The sequence below is a fragment of the Tyto alba genome, unplaced genomic scaffold, assembly GCF_018691265.1.
Source record: "Tyto alba isolate M040663 unplaced genomic scaffold, T.alba_DEE_v4.0 Super-Scaffold_13, whole genome shotgun sequence".
Lineage (NCBI taxonomy): Eukaryota > Metazoa > Chordata > Aves > Strigiformes > Tytonidae > Tyto > Tyto alba.
The window spans coordinates 8,029,984-8,054,441 of NW_024881275.1; the positions used below are offsets into that span (position 1 = coordinate 8,029,984).

The 24,458-nt window shown below is 38.7% G+C and overlaps 1 protein-coding gene across 3 annotated transcripts in view; it reads right to left on the reverse strand.

Annotated features, from left to right (window-relative positions):
* The window catches only part of RASGRF2 (Ras protein specific guanine nucleotide releasing factor 2), a 136,713-nt gene that overhangs the window by 86,803 nt on the left and 25,452 nt on the right, over positions 1–24,458 (reverse strand). For all 3 annotated transcript variants that reach the window (XM_042788076.1, XM_042788075.1, XM_042788077.1), the window contains exon 2: positions 6,499–6,605. In XM_042788076.1, coding sequence (XP_042644010.1) covers positions 6,499–6,605 — 107 coding nt within the window. The remainder of the gene's footprint in view (positions 1–6,498; positions 6,606–24,458) is intronic.

A 24,458-nucleotide genomic window follows, 5' to 3' on the forward strand; every position in this document is an offset into this window, starting at 1 on the left:
CAGGAAAACTGGAGAAAGTTTAACCAGTACCTCATTATTAGGGTCTCCTTGTGGTAGCAGACCAAGATTAAGGCTTTAGTAGCACTACCAGCAAATATAGTTGGGTTTTGTACTGAATTCAGACCAGAGCTATGGTTCATTGGATCACGCTATGCTAATTGTACTAAAGCTGCTCAGGCAGCTGAAAGAACCAGGCATTGGACCTGGCCAGAACTATTTATGGTCATATCAAATCACCCTTTTGAAATGCAAAATGCACAGCCTAATCAACTCTTTATGAAAACCAGGCAATATGGCTCTAGGGGTCTGGAAATTGACTACATCTGCCCATACTAATCACCTTCAAGCAGCTATAGGACACCTTAACAGAGGAGAAATAGCCTCCAGGCAGGTTTTAAAGTCTAATGGCACATGAACAGCCACACTAGGGATGAAAACAGTAGAAGTTGAAATAGAATTTAGTAATCCATCCCTATAACTCTAACCAAGGTGATGTGGGAGACCACCATTACACAAGTACCATTAACCTCTAATGAACTCCTGTATGATATGGGCTATCAAAGGACACCTATGGCTGCAAAAGGGTTACAGGGCTGAGCCTTATCAGAAGACACAAAATTAAGATGGGCTTTCAGACACTCATGGATAACTGTCAAAGAAGCACCTGCTGATTTCCAGTCAAATATGTGGGAAATGGCACTTGGATTGGTGAACAACTACAGCAAACCAGGACTGGAGTGTTGGTTTACTGAGACACTCACTTGTACATGTGTGTGTTCTTGTGACAGCTAGAGACAAGAACATCCAATGGCTAGTTATGATCTAGACTGAGTGTGAAAGGCACATACAGCAAATATCCATAGCATCTGGGTCTCTACATGTGTTCCTGTGTGCAGAGTTGGGGGGACCTGTGCACCAACTAATAGGAGATCCACAATGCATATGTGTGTGTGTGGTGTGGGTGTGTGAGGTAACTGGAAGCACGTGGGGTCCAGGTACAGTTAGTGGGGCAGACTAAGTGTCTTAAACCAGTTACCGGGGAATCCACAGTGTGCTGGAAAGGCAGGGGTGCATGCGTATCTGTGAGTGATGGGGACTGAGTATGAGCAACTGGAGAGGGTCTGTGGGTGCTGGGGGCTTGTACTTCCAAGTGCCAGCAACTTGTGAGATGGAGGATCCAGGACCAGCTCCTGGGCAGACTGCACAGCTAAGGTATTTATTGTGGGACCTATACTGTGTATATATATATATATATATATATATATATATATAGAGAGAGAGAGAGAGAGAGAGAGAGAGTACATATTTTCCACTAACATTCCTTCATCATGATCAGTCAGAGAGGAGAAGATGAGGCTGCTGGTGTTGTCTGTGCCCACAGGAGTGTCGAATGTTTCTTTCTGTGCTGATCCGTGCGGCCAGCTGTGTTTGTATGTACATATGCATGTCAAATTTCCACTGGAATTACATGCCCAGGCCCACTTCTGGTTCAACCTGGGTATCGGGAGCAGCAGCAACCTCACCTCTTTCAAGCTACCGGCTCTGGCAAGCCCCAGCATTTTGTTCTGTGGATCTAACTAGACATTATTTGGAAGGCAAATATGAGGTTGCTTTGCCCATGTTTTGAGCATTACTCAAATTCTCAGCAAACTGGAAGCTACAAAATTGTGGTCATTATGCCACTAAGCCTCAGCTAATGCAGCTTCTCCGACAAGCAAGACATTAGTAGCAAGGCATTTTCACTGAGCTTCCAGGCAGCTCTGAGCTACATCCTGAGCTTACAGCTGACTGTGAAATACTATGTATTAACAAAATACAACTGCATTAGCAAGCAAAGGATGCCAACAAATCTGAGAGCAAGCCTTTTATTTTTTTAATTGCTGGTTGGAGGGCACTAGTTCCTCATATACTTTAAACAGCAATCTAGGTGACAGAAGCACTCCCACTTCCCCCTGTGCATAGCACTCATGCTTTCCCACATCCCACCCATGCACTTCCCTCTCCATTGTACAATGAACACAGGTCTGTTGCATGGCTATGCAGTGAACAGACCTAGAAGAATGAGACAGACTGAAACTAAACTAGAAAAAATAAACAAAATATAATTCCTTTTAGTGCAAATCAGTTTCCCAACTAAGTTCACACTTGTGCCTGCCTGAGAGAAGGGGTTGTAAAGGTGTGGGAATGAATGAGTGACTTATGAGAATGACAGCTGTTTCCTTCAGCAGCAGTGTGGGCTTATGCAGGACTAAAGCATACGTGAAACTACAGCCTGAAGCACTTAATTTAAGACTTTCCAATAAGCTAAAGTAAAAAAGGCAAAGAAATTTGAGGAGTACTGCATCCATATGAAAAAGAAGCATTAAAGTTTTTGAGTTAAGTGCAAAAACAAATATTGAAACCATAGATGAACTGGTAACAGACGGTGAAAAGTCCACCTCAGTGTATTGAGAGTGAAACAGGTATTTTCATAAGAGACAAAGTTCTGGAACAAAGCCCAAAACAGGACTTCCACATGCAGTCGCTGACAGAAGACTTAGGAATAAATCCTGCAGCCCAGAAATGTAACTCAGCAGAAGTAAATCTTACTCTGCCACCCTCGATAGTATTGAGAACTCAAAACACTGAGACTTCAAATGAAATGGAAAGAGATGAAAAGTAGGTATGCATATGGAGCTCATCATGGAGTCCCATTAAGATATACTGATTTGTACCTCCCATTGCAAGCTTACAAGCCAATATCTCTCAAATGAGGAGAGGGCACTACAGACAGGAACACAGGCAATGCAGAATCTAGCTGCAGCACACAAGAGCCTGTCAGCTCTTGAAAAGTGTGCACAATAACGTCCTGGGTTGAGTGAGTGGTAGGGTTTTTTGTTTGGTGGCAGGGGAGGGGGCTATCGGGGCGGCCCCCTCTGAGAATCTTCTCGAAGCTCCCCCAGCTCCACGTCAGCTCCACTTCTGTTTGGGAAATTGAGCCAATCGGCTGCACCTCTGCGATCACGTATTTAAGAAGGGACGTGGTGACGAGCAGTGGGACTTGTGAGGAGGAGTTGCTGCAGCTGCGTGAACACCAAGGTCAGTGGAGGAATGGAGGAAGAAAGGAGGGGGGAGGTGTGCCGGAGCAGAGACCCCCCTGTATCCTGTGGTGAGATGGCAGGGTGGCCCCTCCTGCCACATGGAGATCTACAGTGGAGCAGATGTTGTTTTGTGGCGTGTGTTTGTTTTCACCTGGATGAGCAAAGTGCTGTGCCTGAAGAAGGCCGGGGTCTCATGGGAAAGGCAGCCCCGCTGCTGTAATTCAGCGCTGGGAGGATTGCAGCATGCGGGGGAGTCCCACACCGGAGCAGCTCGGGAAGGGATGCAGCCTGTGGGAGAAAGACTCCTGTGGAGGACTGTCTTCTGGGAGAGGGGGACCACAATGGAGCATGGGGAACAAATTCCAGAAGCTTCCCCCCCCCGAAGGTGGAAGAAGCGGCAGCACTGACTGCACCCCCCATTCCCTGCCCCTGCGCCTCTGGGGGAGGAGGCAGAGATATTGGGAGCAGAACTGAGCCGGGGAAGAAGGGAGGGGTGGGGGGAAGGTGTTCTCAAGATGTGGTAATGCTTCTTACTGTCCTACTTTGTTACGTGTTATTAGTGTCTGTAATAAATGTATGGGCTTTGTCCTTCCCCTAACGAGTCTGCTTTTTGCTCAGGACCATCTGCAGTGGTTGGCTACTAACCTGGCTCTAGCCACTACAGATACCCCCCAAATGATAAGCATGTCATCCACAGTGGAATCTTCCAAGAAACAACGGACAATGTCACAGCAGAAAATAATTTAATTATTGATCTGCATATGAATAAAATACATATTTATCCACAGTGGGACATGGGGTGCAGAGAGATCATGTTATTTTTTCAACAGTCTGTTTATAACTTTAAAAATAAATAAAACATGGAAGAGATTTTGATTGATAGCTGCAAACATCTATTTGGCAAAAAGTAATGAAAAACAATCCAAAATTAGATTTTGTATATACCAATCTAAGAAAAGGGGGGGGGAAAAAAAAAAAAAAGAAAAAAGAGAAAAAACCTCAACTACTTTGTCTCAGCTAAAACATGGATTACCATAGCTACTCATGAGAATGAGACCCTCCAGAAAGCAATTAAATATTTCCATTTCACAAATGCCAACATATTCACTCAGAACAGGATGTTCCTAGGTCTGTTTTCAATTTAAGGGTAGGGGGAATGTTCTCAATACCTCCTAGAATTTTTACCTAAGACATCTGAGATACTACAAAAAAGTATCTCCAAAGGCCTACACAAAATGTCATTTAGCAATTCAAAACAAAAACCTGAGAGAAGGGTCAGAAATGAACAGTGACACTGAAGAAGCTGCTGAAGCTTGTCCCATTTATCAAAAATACAGAACACAAGGAAAAAAGTCTAAATCATGATGCAGGCAAATGTAATCCCTGAAGCAATTCTGTTCTATTTTGTTTAATTAAGTTGGCAAGAAGAATCTTATGCAATAGTCTAAAACTATTATTTTCACTTCTTTGTTACATATCTTTGGTAAAAGACCCAATGGTTAAGTAACTAATTATGCAACTCTAAGTTGGTTTGCTAGACACAATGTAAAGCAAATAAAAACAGCTTCCAGTGAAGTAGAAGAGCATCAGAACAATGAGGTAACCACAGTAGCGTAAAACACTCTATATTTAGCAACTACATTTCAGAAATTTTTTTGTCACTTGTTGATATTTTGTTCAAGAAAAGAATACTAGAACAAGAAAAGCCATGTCCAAGTCCCTGGAAAATCTCCCCAAGAAATTCAGACATCTATGCAGAAAAGTAGATTAAGAAAATCCTCCAAATTACATAGGGCTCTGAGAATATCCCTCACAGTTGTGTCCATAGTTCAATATTATTAGGACTGTCATTTCAGATAGGCATAAATAAAGGGGGAAAAGTCAAATAGAGAAAACAATGGAGATAAAAAGACTGATCTTGCTTACAACAGAGACCCAGTTGTCTTGTAAAGGCTGCAGTGATAACTTTCTGGTGGAGTCAAAATTCAAATACTCTGACCTTGAACCTCATGACTAATGTCTTAGCAAGTTTAAGTTCTCAATTGTATGGTGCTTAACATTGGCTTAATTTTCTGTTAAGTTCTGCCTTGAAAATTCACATGGCTACATTTATGGACTGAACTAGCCAGACAGAAATTTTAATTCACTCTTATGAAGCTCTTCTTGCTTACATGCCTTTTATACCAGGCAATGGAAAAGAAGAAAATCATGCTGAGAATAGGGAACTATAGGACCCTGCTTCCCCTGAATGCCCTTACCACAAGGCAAAAAGTCATGCTCCTTTCTACACTTGCTTTCAGGCATAGTCCACAAAATAAATTGTCCCAGATCCAAAGGCAAGGTGAAGGCCTCCATCCTCTCCTCCTCCCTCAGCAATATGGGTATCCCCACTGTTGGGCATGCCCTCTTGGGACGGGCTGAGTTCAAAGCCTCATAGCTTCTCAAGACCTGAAATAATGTGTTCACCTATAGGTCTACCATACAAAATGTGGTTCACTTAATACCACAACCCCAGAGGTGCTTTCCAAGGAAGAATGAGACCCTGTTCAGGTAGCTACCAAGGCTAAGAAGATGATGCAAATCCAAAGACTGGATGCCTAGGCGACACAAGACCTGCAGCTTCAGGGCCTCGTTTCACAAGTTCTAAATTAAAAACTACTAGCTGGTGGTGTTCATTTTTAGTTGAAAACAAAATCACTTCTGTTTACAGGGCTCATGTCCTAAGCAACTCAGAAACTGCCTGGTTCCTTCTGCGTTACCATGGCACTGCAGAGTAGCTGAGGTGAGTGTCTATGAGAGGAGGCTGGAGAAAGTGCATTTCAGCAAAGACATTTGCCTCTGCAAACCATTTCACAAACCTTAACTTAGATCGTTTTCATTTAGATTATACTGTAAACCTTGCCCATTTGCCATGCAGACCTTTTCTCAGGGAAAGATGCAGCAGCATGGCTGGGAGTCCTACCACATCCCTTTCCACAAAACTATTAGTTCAGAACTTGATTTTTGAAGTCACAATTCTAATTGTTGTACTTCATCATCATAATGGTTTGACCTCTTCTTTCTCTACATTTATTTCTATATAAGAGCTTTTTAAGAAACATTTATTCATTTGGCATATCATGTATTTCTTCATTCATATAACACACTTTGCCTCTAACAGAGGACTAATCCTAGAGGCTGTTTCCAATAAAAGAGTATTCTTCTTGAACTAATTTCAACTGGAACACAATCACTCAATGATGAAATACAGTGATATAAGCATGAATGATAGAGGCACTTTTTCCTGCAACATACCCATGAATTGCAAGCAATACACATCTAATGCACTTAACATTTCTGTTTAGAGAGTATATTTTCAAATTATTATAAATTTATTTGCAATATAATGGAACTGAGCATTAAAAATCAGATTTCATACCTAGCTTGATGAATAGCTTCTACCCATTCGTCTCCATCAACTTCATCCTCACAACGGAGCTCCAGTGGCTTCTGACCTTCATGTCCGAAAAGAACAGTAAAGTAATGCTGCAAATTAGAACAAAAAAAAAAAAAATTTGAGAAACACTTTTAAATAAAAAATATATAAAATTTTTAAAAATAAATCTGACTTTTTAAGCACAGCTTAAAACATTGCCAGCCTATAAAAATGTGTTTTATGCTGTTAGTCATGAAACATGGATTTAAGTTGAAGATGTATCCTTAACATATTCCCCTGAGTATCAAGGTAATAGCTTTCATGATACTTATCATAAATTATTGTTCTTAAGCTCCCACATACAAGACAACAGAATGTAATTCCCTAAGCAGCTTCTACAGTCAAATACACTAGTGTGACTGTAGTGGGCTGTATGTAGTTCTTTTTCCCTCACATTTTTTCACCTGAAGTATTTCCTAAATGCCAGCATTCCAGTTCTGGAAGTGCCACCACTGGCTCACAGGAATGCAGATTATGCATTGGCTCTAGCTTATTTCGTCACTTTTCCAATAGAACAAGGAAAGTGTCCCTTCTCATTCATCATACACCCAAAACATTTTTGCCCTTATTTCAAGAAGTCTCACCCATAATTGTCTTTGTAGCAACTTGTTTTCGGAAGAAAATGCACATAGAAAGTGTCATATTCTTCAATTACATTTCTTACATGAAGGACATTACCCACAGTATACTCCACAGAACACAGAATTTCAGGAAAGCTTTTGCTACTTTCAGAATGTAGTATAATAGTAGTATCTAGTGGTGAGGGAAGAACCCTCAGTCTACCTTAAAACCCATTTCACAAGGTTGGTAATTTACAACCTGATTCTGCATAGTTTGCATACTAACTTACAGCCAGGTAGCAAATGTAATTCTTTCAATTTAGATGAAAATAGGTGAGAAAATGCTACCTAAACATACACCTGTAATTTCCATAGGTGCCTTAAATGCACCCATTAGTAAGCCAGCTTTCACAGGCAGAGGGACCAGTGAGGGACCTGCCTATATATAAAACTACCTGGTTATTAAGTCTGACGTGATTCAGGAGCTCCTGAATCTCTACACCAGATCACTCCATTCTCTCCATTACCAAGAACAACTTAACCACTCTTCCACCTTCATCACAGATAACTGGGAACCAAGTATAACTACATGTGGCAGAAATTACCTTCTGAGGTCTAACAGCAAATTCCAAACTTGCTTCAGTCAGCAAGTGAGGTATATAATTTGCATTCTCCCATGACAGTAGCCATTGTTTAGAGCAGTAAGAAACCTGAAGTGGTGTCAACAAACTTTTTGCTTTCCTTGTCAAACCCACAGCTCAGCTGAAAAAGCCTCTCTGAGCCAAACACCATGCTGGAGACCAAGCAAATATAAAACACCTCAGAATTAAAAGCCACTTCTCAGGCAGGAGGAACACAACCATAACAGAAACAAAAGGGATGAAATTTTATCTACAGAGAATTAGCTGCAGATATTGTTAACACTGATAATGAATTTTTTTTCCACGTAAAAAGAGATTATTTCAGCCATTCATTGGCCCCTTCTGGAACATGTGGCAGCCTGCTATGCGTGTACAACACACAAGTCTGCCATGCAGTGTGCACAGGGCAGGTTCAACACACCCCAGATGCACTGGATTCACTACACTGGCTCCAGCACTGTCTGGGCACCTGTATTTGCATCAAGGTTTGTGCCTGGGGACCTCACATTTACAAAACCCAGCTGCCTCTGTGTGTCTGAGTACACCTGTATGTTTGGTTTCTTTTGGGGTAACATGAGTAGGCATGATGGTATTCCACAAAGAGAAGACTAATCATTTGTGCTTTCTATTAATTTACTAAACATTGTTACTTGTATACAAAACACTTTTCCTATAGACCACAAGCACTGCAGGATTAGCAACAGACCAACAAAACAGAAATAAGATAAAATAAGAAGCAGCATTCAATTTAACAGATTATACGAATAAAGTCCAGGTTCAGATCCATTAAGTTTCAGACATGAAACAACTCCAGAACGCAGATGAGGATCAATAAATCATTAAAAGGACAATCTTATAAAACTGTGGATTTTCAACAGTGCATATCACTTAAACCTGAATGTCATGAATAGAAAGAAACATTTAATCAGGTCCATAGGATTCTCCATAGCAGTGATAAATAAAAACATTTCTAACAAGACAGTGCAGCTGAAAACAACCTACGGCACAATAAGAAGTGCAGCAAGATTATACACACATGTGCTCTGTTTATAGACTGGAATAGTCTATTTTAAAAGTGTATTTAAAGATAAATCACACTGTTCAGTGCTGCATTTTATGTAACAAGTTATTTGTGTTTCATAAAGCTGCTACATATAAAATTAGAATAAAGACACAAGTGTAGACAAGCACTGGATTTAATCCCATTGTGTAGGGATTCAAGTTAAAGGGAAAGACAGTATTACAGTCCTCACTACTTTTAAAGTGAGATAACTCAGACCTCTTTTGAGCATGACTTGCAGTGATCTCATGTCGCAGAATTTAGACTTAGAGTTATTCAGTTACTATGGTGATAAGCATGATCTAAATGCTTATACCAAGAAAATGCACAAATTCAAACAAACTTAGAGGGCTACTACAGTAGGACTGGACCCAATAGAAACAAAACCTACATTTTAAAAGGCATTTGTTTTCAACAGCTACTTTAAAAATCATCTACATTCAACTCTAGAGTAAGCAAAGTGCAAGCAAAATAAATATGCCTCTAAAAAGAATCTCTAATTCACCCCTGAATTCTCTTTTTAAAATAAATGTTGGTCATTTACAAAACTAATCTACTACAAGGAAATAAGATGGTATCTGTGATGCATTATTAGATTTTCAAGTTGATGAGGTATGTGAGTGGGCCTATATACATATACATATACTTATATATAGACATATGTAATTTTAGCACTGCCACTCAATCTGCTAAACAGCTCAGCTTCTACATCACTGTGGTACAGTACAGGTAAAAACCACCTTTCTGCATATACACTATTAGTTTATGAAAGTGATGACAGTAAATATTTAGGAACTATAGGACACATTTACATCAACTACCCTCATCACCATTCATCATGTCTGTTAGACTAACAGGCAGGCACTCATGTTTCAACCCTGGGGTTCAGTTCGACAATTTTTTTTTTGCTGTTTATTCTGAAAATCGACTCGTATAAGATATAATGAACATTCTATATTTTGATATAAAACAAATTTAGTAATTTCTTTTTAAGGTGACTTTTCAGTATTCAAGTATGCACAAGCAAAATGGTAAGTCTTTATATTAATGAAAACATATTTGGCAGAGTTCTCCAAAGTGAAGCTTGGGAAAAAAAGGAGGGAAAGTTTCATATACCTTGCATGAGTATGAAGGCACTATCTTGATCGACAGTCAAAGAAAGAACAATGGGATCAAGATGCATCAAGAATACTGTTGTGTGTCACTTCTCTGACTTGTATCTAGTGCTGATCAGAGTTTCTTCACAAGGTGACAAGTGAAGACTACAGCATGAGCTGATGGGCACCTCTGCTTCAGAGACAAGACTGGAAGAAGACTAAGGCCCTGAGTGAAAGAACTCCTGTACAAGAGTACATTGATTATTATGCTGGGCTACCCACTGACAGCAGCTCACACCGTGACTTTGTCCTTACAAAACTCCTCAAATTATGGCTGTATTCAAAGTAACACAGCAAACATTTTGAAGTTGTCAGGCTTTCCAAGGAAAAAAAAAAAAAAGGAACGTTCTGGTAAAAAAACCAAAACAGAACAAAAACCAAACCAACAAAAAAAAAAAAAAAAACAACCCCAAAAAACAATGCAAATGATATATGCATTGTAACTGAAACACTGCTTTTAAGGCATACTAAAGTAGAGCTTCCACTGATACAGACACCCCTAAGACTAAATTTCCCAAGAGCAGAATGCTGTTCTCCTTATGGCTGACAAGAGCATCTGGTGTTTATGCAATTAGAGTCACAGGCACTGTGCTCTCCAGTGCACAGGGACAATCCCACAGCTCATTGTCTTCTCTCCACCTCACATGGAAACTACAAAGGACATCTCCTACCCTTTATCTCGTATCATCTGATAACTTAGCACTGCATCTGTTTTGTTGGCTACTCCTTTTCATCCCCTAGTAGTCGTAGTAACTCGATGTGTCTTTTCCATTTGTAAATTAGTGGTGATGCCTGCAATAATTCAGTTACTGAAACACTGAAGGACCAAGGAGAATGAGCACCCATCTTCCGACAGTGGTGCTGTTGTCACAGGCAGAAGAGCTGCTGCCCTAGATAATAACACTGCTTGGCAACTCCTACTGCAAGCTCCTGCCTTCAGTTCCTCTTAAATTTGGTCATCTTTGAATGTCTGGATGGAAAACTCACACTGGAGCAATGTTGTGTATGTCAACAGTGGTTTTGATATCTTACTCTTCCATCAGCACAGCATAGAAACAGTTAAATTATGTTTCAAAGGACTCCAAAGTGACTACCAAATTTTGTTGTATTGTGGGTTGTAAAATATTATACTGTGGTAATAGCTACTTGCTTATTAACTGTTTTTCCCTAAATTTTCTTACTACGCACAAAACCAATTTTCTTCGTAATATACTAAAAAAATACCATTTTTAAAACTTAAACATCATGTGACCTTGTTAGATGCTATTTCCTGATCTTTCAGGGACTTATTACACAGTCTTGGTTTAATCATTCAAGCCAAGACTTCAAGGGTCATTTAAAAAGAAAATTCCAGCCATCGATATTGATAAGAATGTAGATTATAAATGCAAAGCAAGCGTTAAAAATTAGTCTGTGTACCAAGACTGCTACCAAAAACTAAAAGCCTTAATAAAAGTCTGTCTTCAGTGCAAGGTATGAAGAAGCTTAATCATTTGCTGTATCTTTAAGGCTTATATTCACTACCTGATGTTTATAAAGGTATGTTAAAAAACCTTTGGGGCTAAAAAAGGTGGAAGAGGCAATTAATTAAAATTTGAGATGACAAGCTAAAAATATTTCTCATTCTTGACTTCTAGAGACATTTTCATTTCAGAATCTAGAAACCTGTATGCAATCTCAAGCACTAGTAAAGTATTGAGCAGAAGTGGACAGTCATTGCAGCAATTGAAGACTCCTCAATAATCCTTGAAGGAAAAGCAGCAAACTGAAGTCTAAATCAAAGAAGTTTGTACTACTCAAGGACATGTTAACTCAAGAAGTTTTCAGTCAGTTCTACTGACAGTATTTTGTCCAGCTTCTCAAATACAAAACATTACATGTGTCCTGTATTTCTTACATCCTAGAGAAAATGAAGGAAAATAAGGGAATATGTTTGGAAGAAGGCAACATCCCTAAAAGGAAACAAGTGCAAAAGGACGAGTGTATGGAGGTGAGGGAAATATCTGGGGGAGAAGACAACAATCCCTCCCCATCACTCTATCAGCAACATGTTAGTGGGAAGGAGAGTATTGTGCCTTGACTAAAGGGAAGGCAAATGCCAGAGTTGGGTTTTGCCACATCTTGAGATTTACTGTGCCACTAGCACTAGCAGGAAATTCATAGCCCATTGCTGTTAAATTAGCGTGATAATGGAATAATGACAAGAGGGTGAAAACTGTGACAATTTTTTTAAAAGTTTACTGAGAGATTGAGGCAGCTAATAGACTTCATGTTTGGATCATACCAATTAGTAGAAGCTATAATGAGAACAGGATTAGTGGACATCAGAAATAATATGATGTACTTGGGAAACTGTCAGTATGGCTTTTGTAAAAAGATGTCATCTCCTCTAAACCAAGGGGTCAACAAGCATTTGGATTAATATGATAACATTTTCAACATGCTTTTGACAGATTTTTAGGGAAACAGATATGCATCTAGGACTTATAAGAAACACATCCCTCCACAGATAAAAAGAAAAAAAAGCAAGGAAACGGAGCTGGACTACTGGACCATCTGTCAGTTCTTACAGTGGCACAAGGTCAACAAAGGACTTCCTCAGGGAATTGCACTGAGGACTGGGAAAGGCATTACAAAGGATGACAAAGTTTGTGAATTATTCAGGATAATAATGATGAGAACCTATTATGAAGAACTGCAGACTCAACACGCCTGAGTTACTAGACAGTAAAATGTCAGATGAATTTGTATGCAAATGTAAAGTGATATATGTGAGGAAGAACATTATGAACTTCACATGTGAAAAGATGGGCTCTGTGCTCGGTATCACCACTCAGGAGTAAGAACCTGGAATAAGTTCCATGAAAACATCAGCTCAATGCTCAGCAGCTGCCAGAAAAGGAAAATCAGAGTGATAGGGATGATTGGGAAAGAAATAAAAAAAAAGTGGACAAGGCTGCTACATTATGAAATACCTTGAATACCCTGAGTAGTTTTGGACCTCCCATGATAGACAGGGAAACATAAAATGGGAAGGGTTCAGAATAAGACAAAGTGGTATGGAAAGACTTGCATATGTCCTAATCAGATATCCATGTAAGTAAAAACTTAATCTGAGACTCCTCAATACAAAGAAAGGAACAATGTTAGGGATACAACTTGAGTCTACAAAATCACAAGAGATATGGAATGGATGGATAGGGATCTACTGCTCTATTTCTCTTCTAGTAAAAAAAAATAAAAATCTATTCAATTAATGTCGTAGAAACCAGCTTCAAAACAAACAGAAGGAAGTGGTTCTTCATGCAACTGGTAGTAAACTGATGTTGCTCCTTGACAAAGGAAGTGTTAGATGCAGTAAGTGTCAATGGGTTGCAAGGAGACTAGAGAGTTCACTGTACAGAAACTGTGGGCTACTGAACACACAGAATTCACATATTCAGAATTCAAATAGTCCAGAAGCTTGAAAATAACTGGAACCTTAAAGTCATCTCAGAGGAGATGGAAAGAAAAAGTAAAATATGTACCTAACTTGATGCTTTCCCTGGCACGTCCTCACGGCCAAAATGTAGTACTAGACTACTTGGACCTTTGGTCAAATAAAGACTTTCTCATAGTCTTATGGGAGCTAATTAAAACTTCATTTGATGGTATGTGAGTCTTTTAAATCCTTTCAGTTTCTTTGAACTTTATTATAAACAAGATATACTGGCATTTTCATGAAGTGCTGGCTCCTACCAATTGTCTGTTTTTTTCTTGCATATTGTAGTTTTGATTTTGATTCTTTAAAAAAATGAAGAGGTAATTTGCAAAACTTGTAGAGAGCCACTGCAGAATTTCAGCTTCTGTGATTCTTTGTGGTGGCACCCAGGTATTAAGTGTTCTTTTATCATCTAAATGTTACTTTATCACCCCTGGTAGATAGAAATCTGGTATGGAAACAGAACTACAGAGAAAAAACTGTATATGTAGATCCTATATATATATAGTATGATAGCTTAGATGTCTTGATGTCTTCTCTCTTTAACCAATATTGGATTAATCAAGTTACAACCTGCTGCATAAAATCCATTCTGGCATATGACAGTGAATCACCTTCCTGAGCCATTCTGCAAGTATTGTCTGGGCCAAGAACAACAGCATTCTGAGGTCTTTATATTAATATACGCAATCAGCAGTTTTGGAATTAGGGAGATTATACATAAATGTACCCTGTTTTATAACCTATTACTGTACTGATAAAAGAATACCATACCCAACTTGCATGTAAAACAGAAACCAAGAAATACACACAGGTCACTACAGACCTTAATTCCCCTGCAACTCTGTTGACTTGCACCAAAATTATGCCAAATTACAATGTTTATAGCATTTGTTTTCATGGATGAGAGAATCAGGCTAATACAGCCCCATCTGCTATATTTTCAATGTAGACCATTTGTACTTCAGCAGTAGTTTATCAACAGGGAAAAATTCTGCCACACAAAAAATTCACAAAGTAAAGCCTACAGGAACTTGTACAACACAGTAAGTGCACCTAAATTATTCACTAATAATAAACTGAACATGGGTACCATCATCTCAAAACGCATTTGACACTTTCCAGTGGGAATTTCCTGCCAGAAACCTCAAGCTGCTTGCCTAGAAGGCCGTGCATAACCTAGCTACAGGACATTTTCCCTCTTCTTGCAACATTCATTACTGCTGCTGTCTCCAGTGCCTTGCACTGAACAGAAATAAGGTCTATACTGAAGGTACACAACTGAAATTCAGAACAGTCAGGTTAAGTGTCTCATTTTGCTGGGAACCTTGTATAAGAGACAGGTCTCCTAAAGGCTTTTTGGCAACCAACCTGGGACTTGCACTTGTATCACCATGCTTGAGTCTGGCAGAGCAATCCACAAAGCCCCTCATTTGACTTTTTATGGACCTGAAAGGCTGCATCCCAACACCAGTATTTGGGACTGACACTGACAGATCTCTACATCTGATTTCCTTAGGTGACTGATGCAGTAGCTGTGTTCTGGTGATACTTTCTATAGACCAAATTTATATAAAGTGATAAGTATTTTCTATAAACCACAGCCAAATCAAACTTGTTTAAACCAAGAGACAGACAAAATTTCTCCCAGTACCTAATGGTGTGGGTAGGTATCGTTCTGCTCACCACTGTATGCCCTCAATCCCATTCCTAGGATTCTCACCTTCCCAAGCACTGGAAAAAGGACACAGCACTCAGGTCTGCAGATCCCACTTACCACTAAAACCTTTAAACTTTAGCTACCACTTGTTGCCTCATATCCCTTCCAGTCTTCAGTTTCTTTATAATATATCCCTTAAACTTGCAAAGGTAAAATCACTTCCTCTGAAAGAGTTAGTATTAATCATAGTTTGAGACGATTTCAGGACACACAAATTCAGCTTGTATGCGAAGTTCAACAAGTGATCAGGTACATGTTGGGAACATGATCTCCTGCAGTGAAATGTTTGCAGTGCAAATGATGGAAAAGGAGCACAGAAATCCCATTATTCCTGCTGATGACCTATTCCAGCATGGAAGCCGGGGGCACAACTCTTCACTTCTTGTCTCTACCTCTACTTCTCCTGTGTGGCATTAACTGACTTTCCATCGGGGCTGAAGAGGAGGGAATCCCAGTTCTGGTCCTTCAAGCACAGCACAGAGAAAGGGAATCAAGATTACAGATCTACCACATAACTAGGCCCAGTACAACTGTGTAAGTAGAAAACTGTGCTGTTCAAAGTGACAAAGAAAGGACAGATGGGGGAAATAGATAGAAAGAGACAACAGGGAATACTGTAATCAGTGGCAGTTTCATATATTTTTCAGGACTTCTTGTGTTTTGTTCTTTTTTTACTCTGTTTCATTCCTTCACCATTCTTAGCAACCCTAACCTTTCTTCATGTACTGTCAGCCTTTCTCTCTTTGTCCAAACAACAGTCAGAGCTTCTGCTACCCAACATTCTTGTCTGAAATCTGATAATGATGCACAGTTCTTCCACATGAATTCAGCTATAAACTACCTTAGTATTTGTCTGGCCCCACAAAAGACATCCCTGTATCTGAATTAAAAGATCAGACTTTAAAGGCCAGAAGGACATTTATAACCTTCTAGTCTGATGTCTTATGTAATATAGGCCAGAAAAATCTCACTAGACAGCTCCTGCATCAAACATACAGGATCAAAGTAAGACACAGACCCTCCTCAATCAATCCTAACATAAAAAGTAATACAAAACCTACCTGAGCCCATGTTCAACTGTTTTAGGTATTAAATTACCCTCACTAGTAAAAACATGCATTTTAATTCTAAATAATGAATAAACAGGCAAATAAGGAAATTTTGAAGACTGCATCCATACAGTGTATACTTCAAGAGTGGAGCCTGGGTTTCTCAGTAAACAGCATCACATATGAAAAAAAAAACAAACAAAAAAACAAAAACAAAACAAACAAAACAAAACACCAAAGATAAAAGGTATACCATGCACATAAGCAATTTTTATAGATCAAGTAATTGTGAAGTATTAATTTCTAGGATGTAGATTAATTGGCTGGCTTCCTGATTATATTCTGAAGATATGCAAACACAGGATTCGTCATTTTTAAAGCTCTTTACAGACAGTAACTAATCTTCTAACTCCTCTACAAGGTAAGAATTATAGTGCCCATTTTAGACACAAGGATATGTGCAAAGATGCCCAAATATAGATCTGCTGTAAATGAGTTCAACTCAAGACTGCTATAAACAGAGCTTCTCTCCCTGAAGTGAGCCAACATACGATAGAGAAGCAAGAATAAGAAGTCAGCACATCCTAGACCTTGTTACATCCCTGTTATATATAATCATTTCTATCTATAAACAGTTTCAGAAAAAAAAAAAAAAAAAAACAAACACTCAAAATTTCAAGAAACTTCAATATTCTGTGAGATGAGGGACAAGATTGGTACAGTCCACCTGCCAGCACCAGAGATGCCAAGGCTTTGATGTAAAATAAGACTACTGCAAAGAGCCACATACAATGTTTTCAAAGCTGCCTATCAAACCTGAATGATTTTAAGACATAGAAAAATGTCTTTTTGGTGCCACCATTTTCACTGACAGACCATAATCACTGACTGTGATTAACTAGCCCTAGGGGTTGAAGCCTGGATATAACCTACTAAAAAACTTGGGAAGAAAAGTGACAGAATCTAGTTTTAAGCAAGAGAAGGTTATTCCGACACCAGAAGCATGTTCTCCTGTCTAGACCTCCACCTTCTGTTTACTCATACTCCACCAAAAGGAGCACTGGCTGGTGTACCCACCAGGACAAAACTCAGGAGGCCAAGGAATATCATTCAAGAAGTTCATGAACTCCACAGAGCTGAAAACAGTGCTTCACTAACCAAAACTCACATAGAAACAAGTTCTTCATTAAACTTACATTTCCAAGACTCATCCCTAAAGACTCTAAGTAGAAAAGTAGGGCTTATCCATCTGGAGGGAACTGTAACTAAGCCTATTAGCGCACTTGGACATTCAGGACCATGAGGCAATGGTTTGGACTGCTCTCTCTCAATTTCACCTGAATATAGAGGGTACACTTAGATACACAGAGCAAGAAAACGTTTATCTCATCTCAGGACACCAAAGATTCACTGGTTGAGTCCTGTCATATCTCACTGACTAGGAAACATCTGGATCAAATTCCTCTGACTTTTCCATATGCATTCTTGTAACAGCTATCCTTTAAATTCTCCAAGTTTTCATCAATGACAAAGAAAAAAAAAAAAAAAAAAAAAAGCCCAATGCACCTCACCTTGGCCAAGCAACAATTAAGAAGATTCAATCTGTAAGACAATCCTTCTTCAATCTTAAATAGTATTATTTCAACTTCTGACTACCCATTGTCAACCCAAATTTCTACAAGGATTCACTGAAATTTCCTTAACTGATTAAGCTGTTCAGACATGCTGTATCAGTAAACCAATAATAATCTAATCAACTAACGAAGCTTGCATATATAAACAAAAACCTCACACTGACAGAAGCGACTAGCATTTTATATGAAGAGTGAGAACTGAATGGTACTATAGAACTGGTGAGCTGAAAACTGGTTTTCAAAATTTGGCTGGAGATTGCTGAAATGTGTTCATGGCTTGTGCAAAACAAAAATATTTTCAGGCTATAAAAGCATATAGCATTATATCCTATATATCATATACAGCACTAGAGATGATATCCACATTTTACAATATTTACTGTCAAAGACCTACTAGATTTAGCTTTCAACAATTTACCCAACTGCAACTACAGTACATGTTTTCTTTTCAGGTTTTTACTAATATCTCTCTAATTATATTAGCTGTGATACATTCAATAGATTGTCTGCTAGTGACAAAGATTTTGCAGTTTATGCAATGTGAAGTACTTTAACCACTCAGACATTACACATGATTTTTCACCCAAATGAGTGTCATGCATATAGCAAATGACATGTTGAAGTTCCCTTTTTAAGTAATTCAACAGTTACTCAAATTCATTGATAACAGGATAGAAAGATTTCATATGTTTTAGATAATGCCTGGATTTTGGTTCCCTTAATAACTGGTTATGAATGCTCTGGTTTTAATCACACTTGTCATTCCACCATTAATCAAACAAGGTTTGTGCAGAGAGCAAGAATAAGTTACTTTGGGTGATAGCCATAATCTACTTCTTACTATTTAAACTGCACTGGCGGGAGTCAGGGAACCCATATTTCTGTTAACACATGGCAACAGATTTTGCTGGACCACTCTTAACACTCATTGACAGGACCCCCTACCCATTCAAACACTAAGAACACCTTAACTGAAACTCTGAGTGTGAGAAAGTGTTTCCTCTCTTCCAAAGTCAAGCATTTCAAAGACACCACCATAAAGGACTGTCTAACAAGGGAAACAAGGAAGCAAACATTTTCCCAACTGATCTCCCTCTCTGGAGCTATAGATTTCCTCCAACAAGGAAGTTCACACCTAAACCTCACCAGGTTCATTAGTGCAGGGGTCATATTACTTGCAGCTTGCTTTGAGGCAAGTTTTCACGGAGGAGAAAGGCTCAACACAATGTTTTGAGAGAGAAAGATGCTGACGTTGTTATGTCCTTATGTGCATAAAAGCAGTGCAAGATACATTCATCCTGGCAAGACACCTTCAAGAGGCACAAACATTATTTGCATTATTTGTCCCACTGCCCCTCCTTGGCTACAGGTAGCAGTTTTTATCATTGCATTACCAATGTCACCTCTTCAGGGAAACAGAGCTTGTACAACTTACTCTAATAAATGATGTCTATTCGGCAGTGCAGTATGATGGCAGGCATCTCCTCCCTTCAGAGGCGACATGAACAAAGATATAAGTGTGAACCAAAACTATCTTTTGTGTGCTAATTTCTAGCTTGTGTAGAAATAAAATGGGCTTAAGGCAAATACACTAAATGGAGTTACAGAAATACCTTCAAAAATCCAGTTACTGATAATACACTTTCATCAACTCTTTTTTCCCCTGGAGCTATAACAATTGTGGATGTCAAGAAAACAGGTGTGATGCGTCCTTTTGCACAGTGTGTTTACCAAAGGATTTATGATAAAAAAGTTGAAGAACCTTTTTATTCATGCTAGGCATGAGTTTCCTTTCCATCTGATTAGAGTATTCCTGCACTGTGTTGGTTAACACTGACCTGTGGAAGCACCTTTCTGATAACTGAGATATTTCCAGATGTTCCACAACTTCTGGATCACATCAGCATTTGAACAGCATTTGAACTGCTTTTCTGAGATCATGCTCTGTTTTGTTACTCAGGATAAAGTGCATGCAACATGGTTTCATGCTCTGAACAATGCAGTTGGTTAGGGCATTTTGTATTACATACATTTAAATTAACACCATTTTCTCTTACAGACTTTCTGAAATATTATCTGCAGGAAGTCACCAACTGCCAGTGCAGACCAGGCTGTCCTGCACACGCTCTGGGTAGCAGTAAATCCTGATCCTGTTGTCCATAGACATATGATTTGAGAATTCTGAAGCATTCACAGGACCACTGGTCAGATGTCACTTCCCTGCAAGGAGGTGACAGTCAGAACCAAGAGTAATTCTAAGCTGGCATCATAATTTTGGAGAAGACAGTCACAAAATGGTTGCAAAAGAGGGGGCAGAAAAGTGCAGGCATCCCTTCCGCTCTCTCAGACAAGAGTAAATTGTATGCAGAACAATGGGATTTTCTGTTCGTTTTCCACGAAGAGAATATCTTATGTTTCTCCTTCTTATGCAACCTCAAATTTTGCTTCCTATGTCAAGCCACATCCCCAGCAGCGATAGTTTTCTCAAGCTAATTAGAATAAACAAAGAGATTTTGAGTTCCTGAGGGAGATCATCTTTGAACAGGAAAACCTTCCCATGACAGTAGCATTGTTGCTATTCCGTAATAAATCCTACGAAGCCTTGGCTTGAAAAGTGCAAAACAACATCCTGGTGTTTCTTTGCAGCAGGCTAATGGCCAAATGTTATTGATTACTTGACAGCCTGACAGAAATGTGCAGTTCATTAGGTCTTAAACTTGCTATACAATCAAAGATACTTTTCTTTGAAGTAAAGCTCTGCTTCCCACTATGTTTGTTTCAGAACACTTTTCATAACAAACTGCTGAAAAATATAGGATGGCAAATAAAGCAGAGCAACCAAATAAGCTTCAGCTGAAAAGAAACAGATTAATTTCAAAGGATGTCATTGCACTTTCTGTTAGTGCTGCCAATATCAAGTTTTAGAATTTCTGATCTATGCTATTCTACTGGAGTTTCTCAAAATTATATTAATGATTCACATTTTTTATGTAATATAATAGTAAAGCCTGAATGATCAAAGAAGTATTCACATGGCAAATGCTGAAATTCAGTTTGCTTTACATTTTTCTATTTGCACATAAATGTCTCATTATTTACTGAAATTCTTTTTCCTCTCAAACAAAATACAAATTGCCTATTTTTTCTTTTAATTTTAACCAAAATTGATCAATTTTTTTAAAAAGATACACACAGGAAAACACCACCACATATTTAAGCCATCAGTTTCAAACAAAACATCTGGGAAGCAGTTTATCACTAATAGCTGCATCTCAATACAGTTTCTGTTGGATTTTGGTTTTAACTCACTGGAATGTATCATGGGAAGATTATGCCAGAAATTCAATTTATCTTCTCACAATCCTCTAATGTTTGGAGTTTTGTAGCCCACATGAATATTATCCTTTTCAAAGGCATAGAAACATACAGCAGTGTATAAGGATGGAAAAGCTGTCCAGTTTTGCCACTGAAAACAAAGAAAAGAGGCATTTCCTGTATAAAGAAACTATAAATGAATACAATTTTCTGCACTAATAGGCATACAAGCCATGATATCAAAATGCAGCATGAAGTCAGCTATAAATTTCAGATCAGTTAAAAGGCTCAGCCCCTTTCTTACAAAAAAAAAACATTTTTTCTGCAGCAACAGACAAAATACTCCTTAAGTGATCTTTTCTTGAAGAGTATTTCTAGTAAGAGGAAAAGTACAGCTTACACATTGTGTTCTGATTTACACCAGAGCTGGGCAATGGAGGGATGAGGGGTAGCACAGGTTAAAAAAACACCTTTCTATCCTACAGGAAATTCTGCATTAATGTATACATGCCTAAAGGGAACTGTAATGCAGCCCCTGCCCTATAGAGGTGTACTCCTTAACCAAGCAATATTTCCATGATGGGTCTGTGGTCATATGTCTCCCACAACACATGGCTCCCATCTGCAGTGGCAGTGGGGAGTCAAGATATACAAAAGAAGGTGAGAGGCACCACACCTGGGTTCTCTGAGCCACCATAGCACTATAGACCAATAAAGTTTAAGGCAACTCAGTTCAAAGCTAAATATTTCACTGTGGGTCAGCAGATAATTTGATTTATGAAATCAAACCATCCAAAAAAATATGTACTCAATCACAATGGGCAAAACCACAGTAAATTTAATAAGGGCTTGTCAGGTTCTTCAAAACTACTTTTTTCCATGCAAAATAATTCTCACAAAAAGTTGAAGACGAGCATCCAGAGAAAGCCTCCCTGGATTCCCATCCTGCTTGTTTTCATTCTTACACTTCCATTTCTAACACCTCCTCTCTAATTTCTGTAATGTAAAAAAATTAAGAACCGTCTTTGTTCTCAGTTTCATAAAAATGGGATAGTACTTCTACTGCAGAAGCTGTAGCAATTACGGAGATTGCCATCCTACTGCCTGACATGATGTCAAAAAGATAACCTCATTCAGGTTTCTTAAAGAGAAGAATGAAACACACAAAACAATCCCTGTCAAGCCCTTAAAACTATAATTTCCACAGATAAAACAATGCAAAAGCAGCTACAGTGATTTTGATAACTAAAGATAGGAGTTTCAAAGTTCACATTCTGAGCACAACTGGGGAAATATTTGTTTTTATTTTACAGTGCATTCTTTATATAATGTCTTGTAGCATTACAGTCCTGTATTCCCATGTAAAAAAGATGTGGCATAAAACCCATGTGAACTTACTTTCCTGCTGCAGAAACATGACTGATGTCGCCAGCTGCAGTAAGGGAGAAAAATAAGAAAAGGAAGAACACTGTTCAACAAAATTCTAGCTTCAAGGTGACATTCCCATCACTATCATCATACACAGATAAACTTCCATCAAGAATTTTGGGAGGAAGTTCTGCAGGATCGTGTCATAGAGAACTGACCTGGAACCTGGAACCCAAAGCAAAGGTATCACCCTGATTTTGGCAATTACTCTTGTACATTTGTTTGAGGGAATGAAACCTTTAATTGTGACTTAATTCCTCACTGCTTAAACACAGAGATAACAATCCTCATCAAGATACAGAACTAGAAGGCTAATTTACTGCACAGAGCTGACAGCATGCTGCAATCACAACCCTCAGTTATAGAAGGAACAGGAGGGATGCACAGAGAAATCTGAGTGCAGACCAAGAGACCCAACTCTCTTGTGAGCCTCGGAACAAGATGCTGTAAGCAAACAGCTCCAGTGTAAACTGTGACATTGTGAAAAAGGTTGGTTCACATCTTCCACCCCAAAGGTATTCAAAACGCAACTAATAAGCATGCAGCCTGGTTTAAACTCAGCCAACAACACCCAGGGGATCATTTTTATTCTGCTCCCACTTCTTTTCTTTACAGCAAAACATTGTTGGCTCTATGAAGACAAGTTATAGTTGTCTCTCAAAAACTGCTGAGTGAAAACATGGTATAAAACAGTGTTATAAAATAAATTCTGTATGAACAGAATATAGCATGTGGGCATGGCAGGCAGTCACGTTGTGGTCATTGGTTTTGCCATCCTGGCTCAACTTAGCCACCTATCTATTATCCTATTTGTAACCATAGACATTCGTTAGTTCTTAAATGATTCAGAGAAAGCAGGAAGAACTGTTCCCAAAAACGGGCAATAAAATTACCAAACCACAAGTCTTAATGGCTGACATTGGTGGCTACTGTCAGTGGCAAATATGTTATTATGCTGCAAGAGTTATTTTCCTTATAATAATTTTAAAAGAAAGGCTTGTGCTATTATAAAACACAGTATGTAAATGCTTTATTTGCACCACCACTGCTACAAGGAGATTTTTTCTTAAGAGATATGTACATAATTTTTTCTTGCAGCACAATTAAACATGTTTACTTCTCAATCATCAGAAAGGTGATGTTTTCCTATTACCACAGCAGCTTGAATTGTCAAACAAATCTTAACATTAAAAGCAGTGTCACAGCTCTCTATGTTTTTAAAGGTTTGCTTTTTAGATATTTCAAGTTACCACTGAGACCTATCTCTTGTAAATATTTGTATCAGATAATTTTTTAAACCTCCACAACATAGGTACCAATCTATACCATTGTACCATGTAAATGACTGCCATTTAGATTTGAAACACTGAAGAACAATTTATTCCTATTCTTCTAAAATACACAGCAAAGTAATCATAATGGTCTTTAAACTAAAGTAGTTAAAAAGCAGAGTTCTAACAAAACAAGCTGAGGGTGAGTTTGCAATTGTAAGAAGATGACAGATGTCCCAGTATAACTTGGGTCATGCATAAAAGAAAACACCTCCTAAGGAGGTCAGTAATCCAAAAACAGCTATTTAACAGAGCTAGACAGAGAGCTGGGATGAAGATTTTCAAAATGCCTCTGTAAAACACTGATCATACAGAACTATTGGCTTTACTACAATAATTAAGAATAGATGTTTAACTCCGAACAATCTGTCCTCTTATTTAGCTGGCTAAATTATGACTACTGGGCTGAAATATTATCATCACTGAAATAAATGGCAAAACTTCAACTTAATGCAGAGGAATTTGGGGTCTTTAGATCTGACCCTCGTTTCACTTACACTGAGGTTAAAATTATGCAATTCCGATTA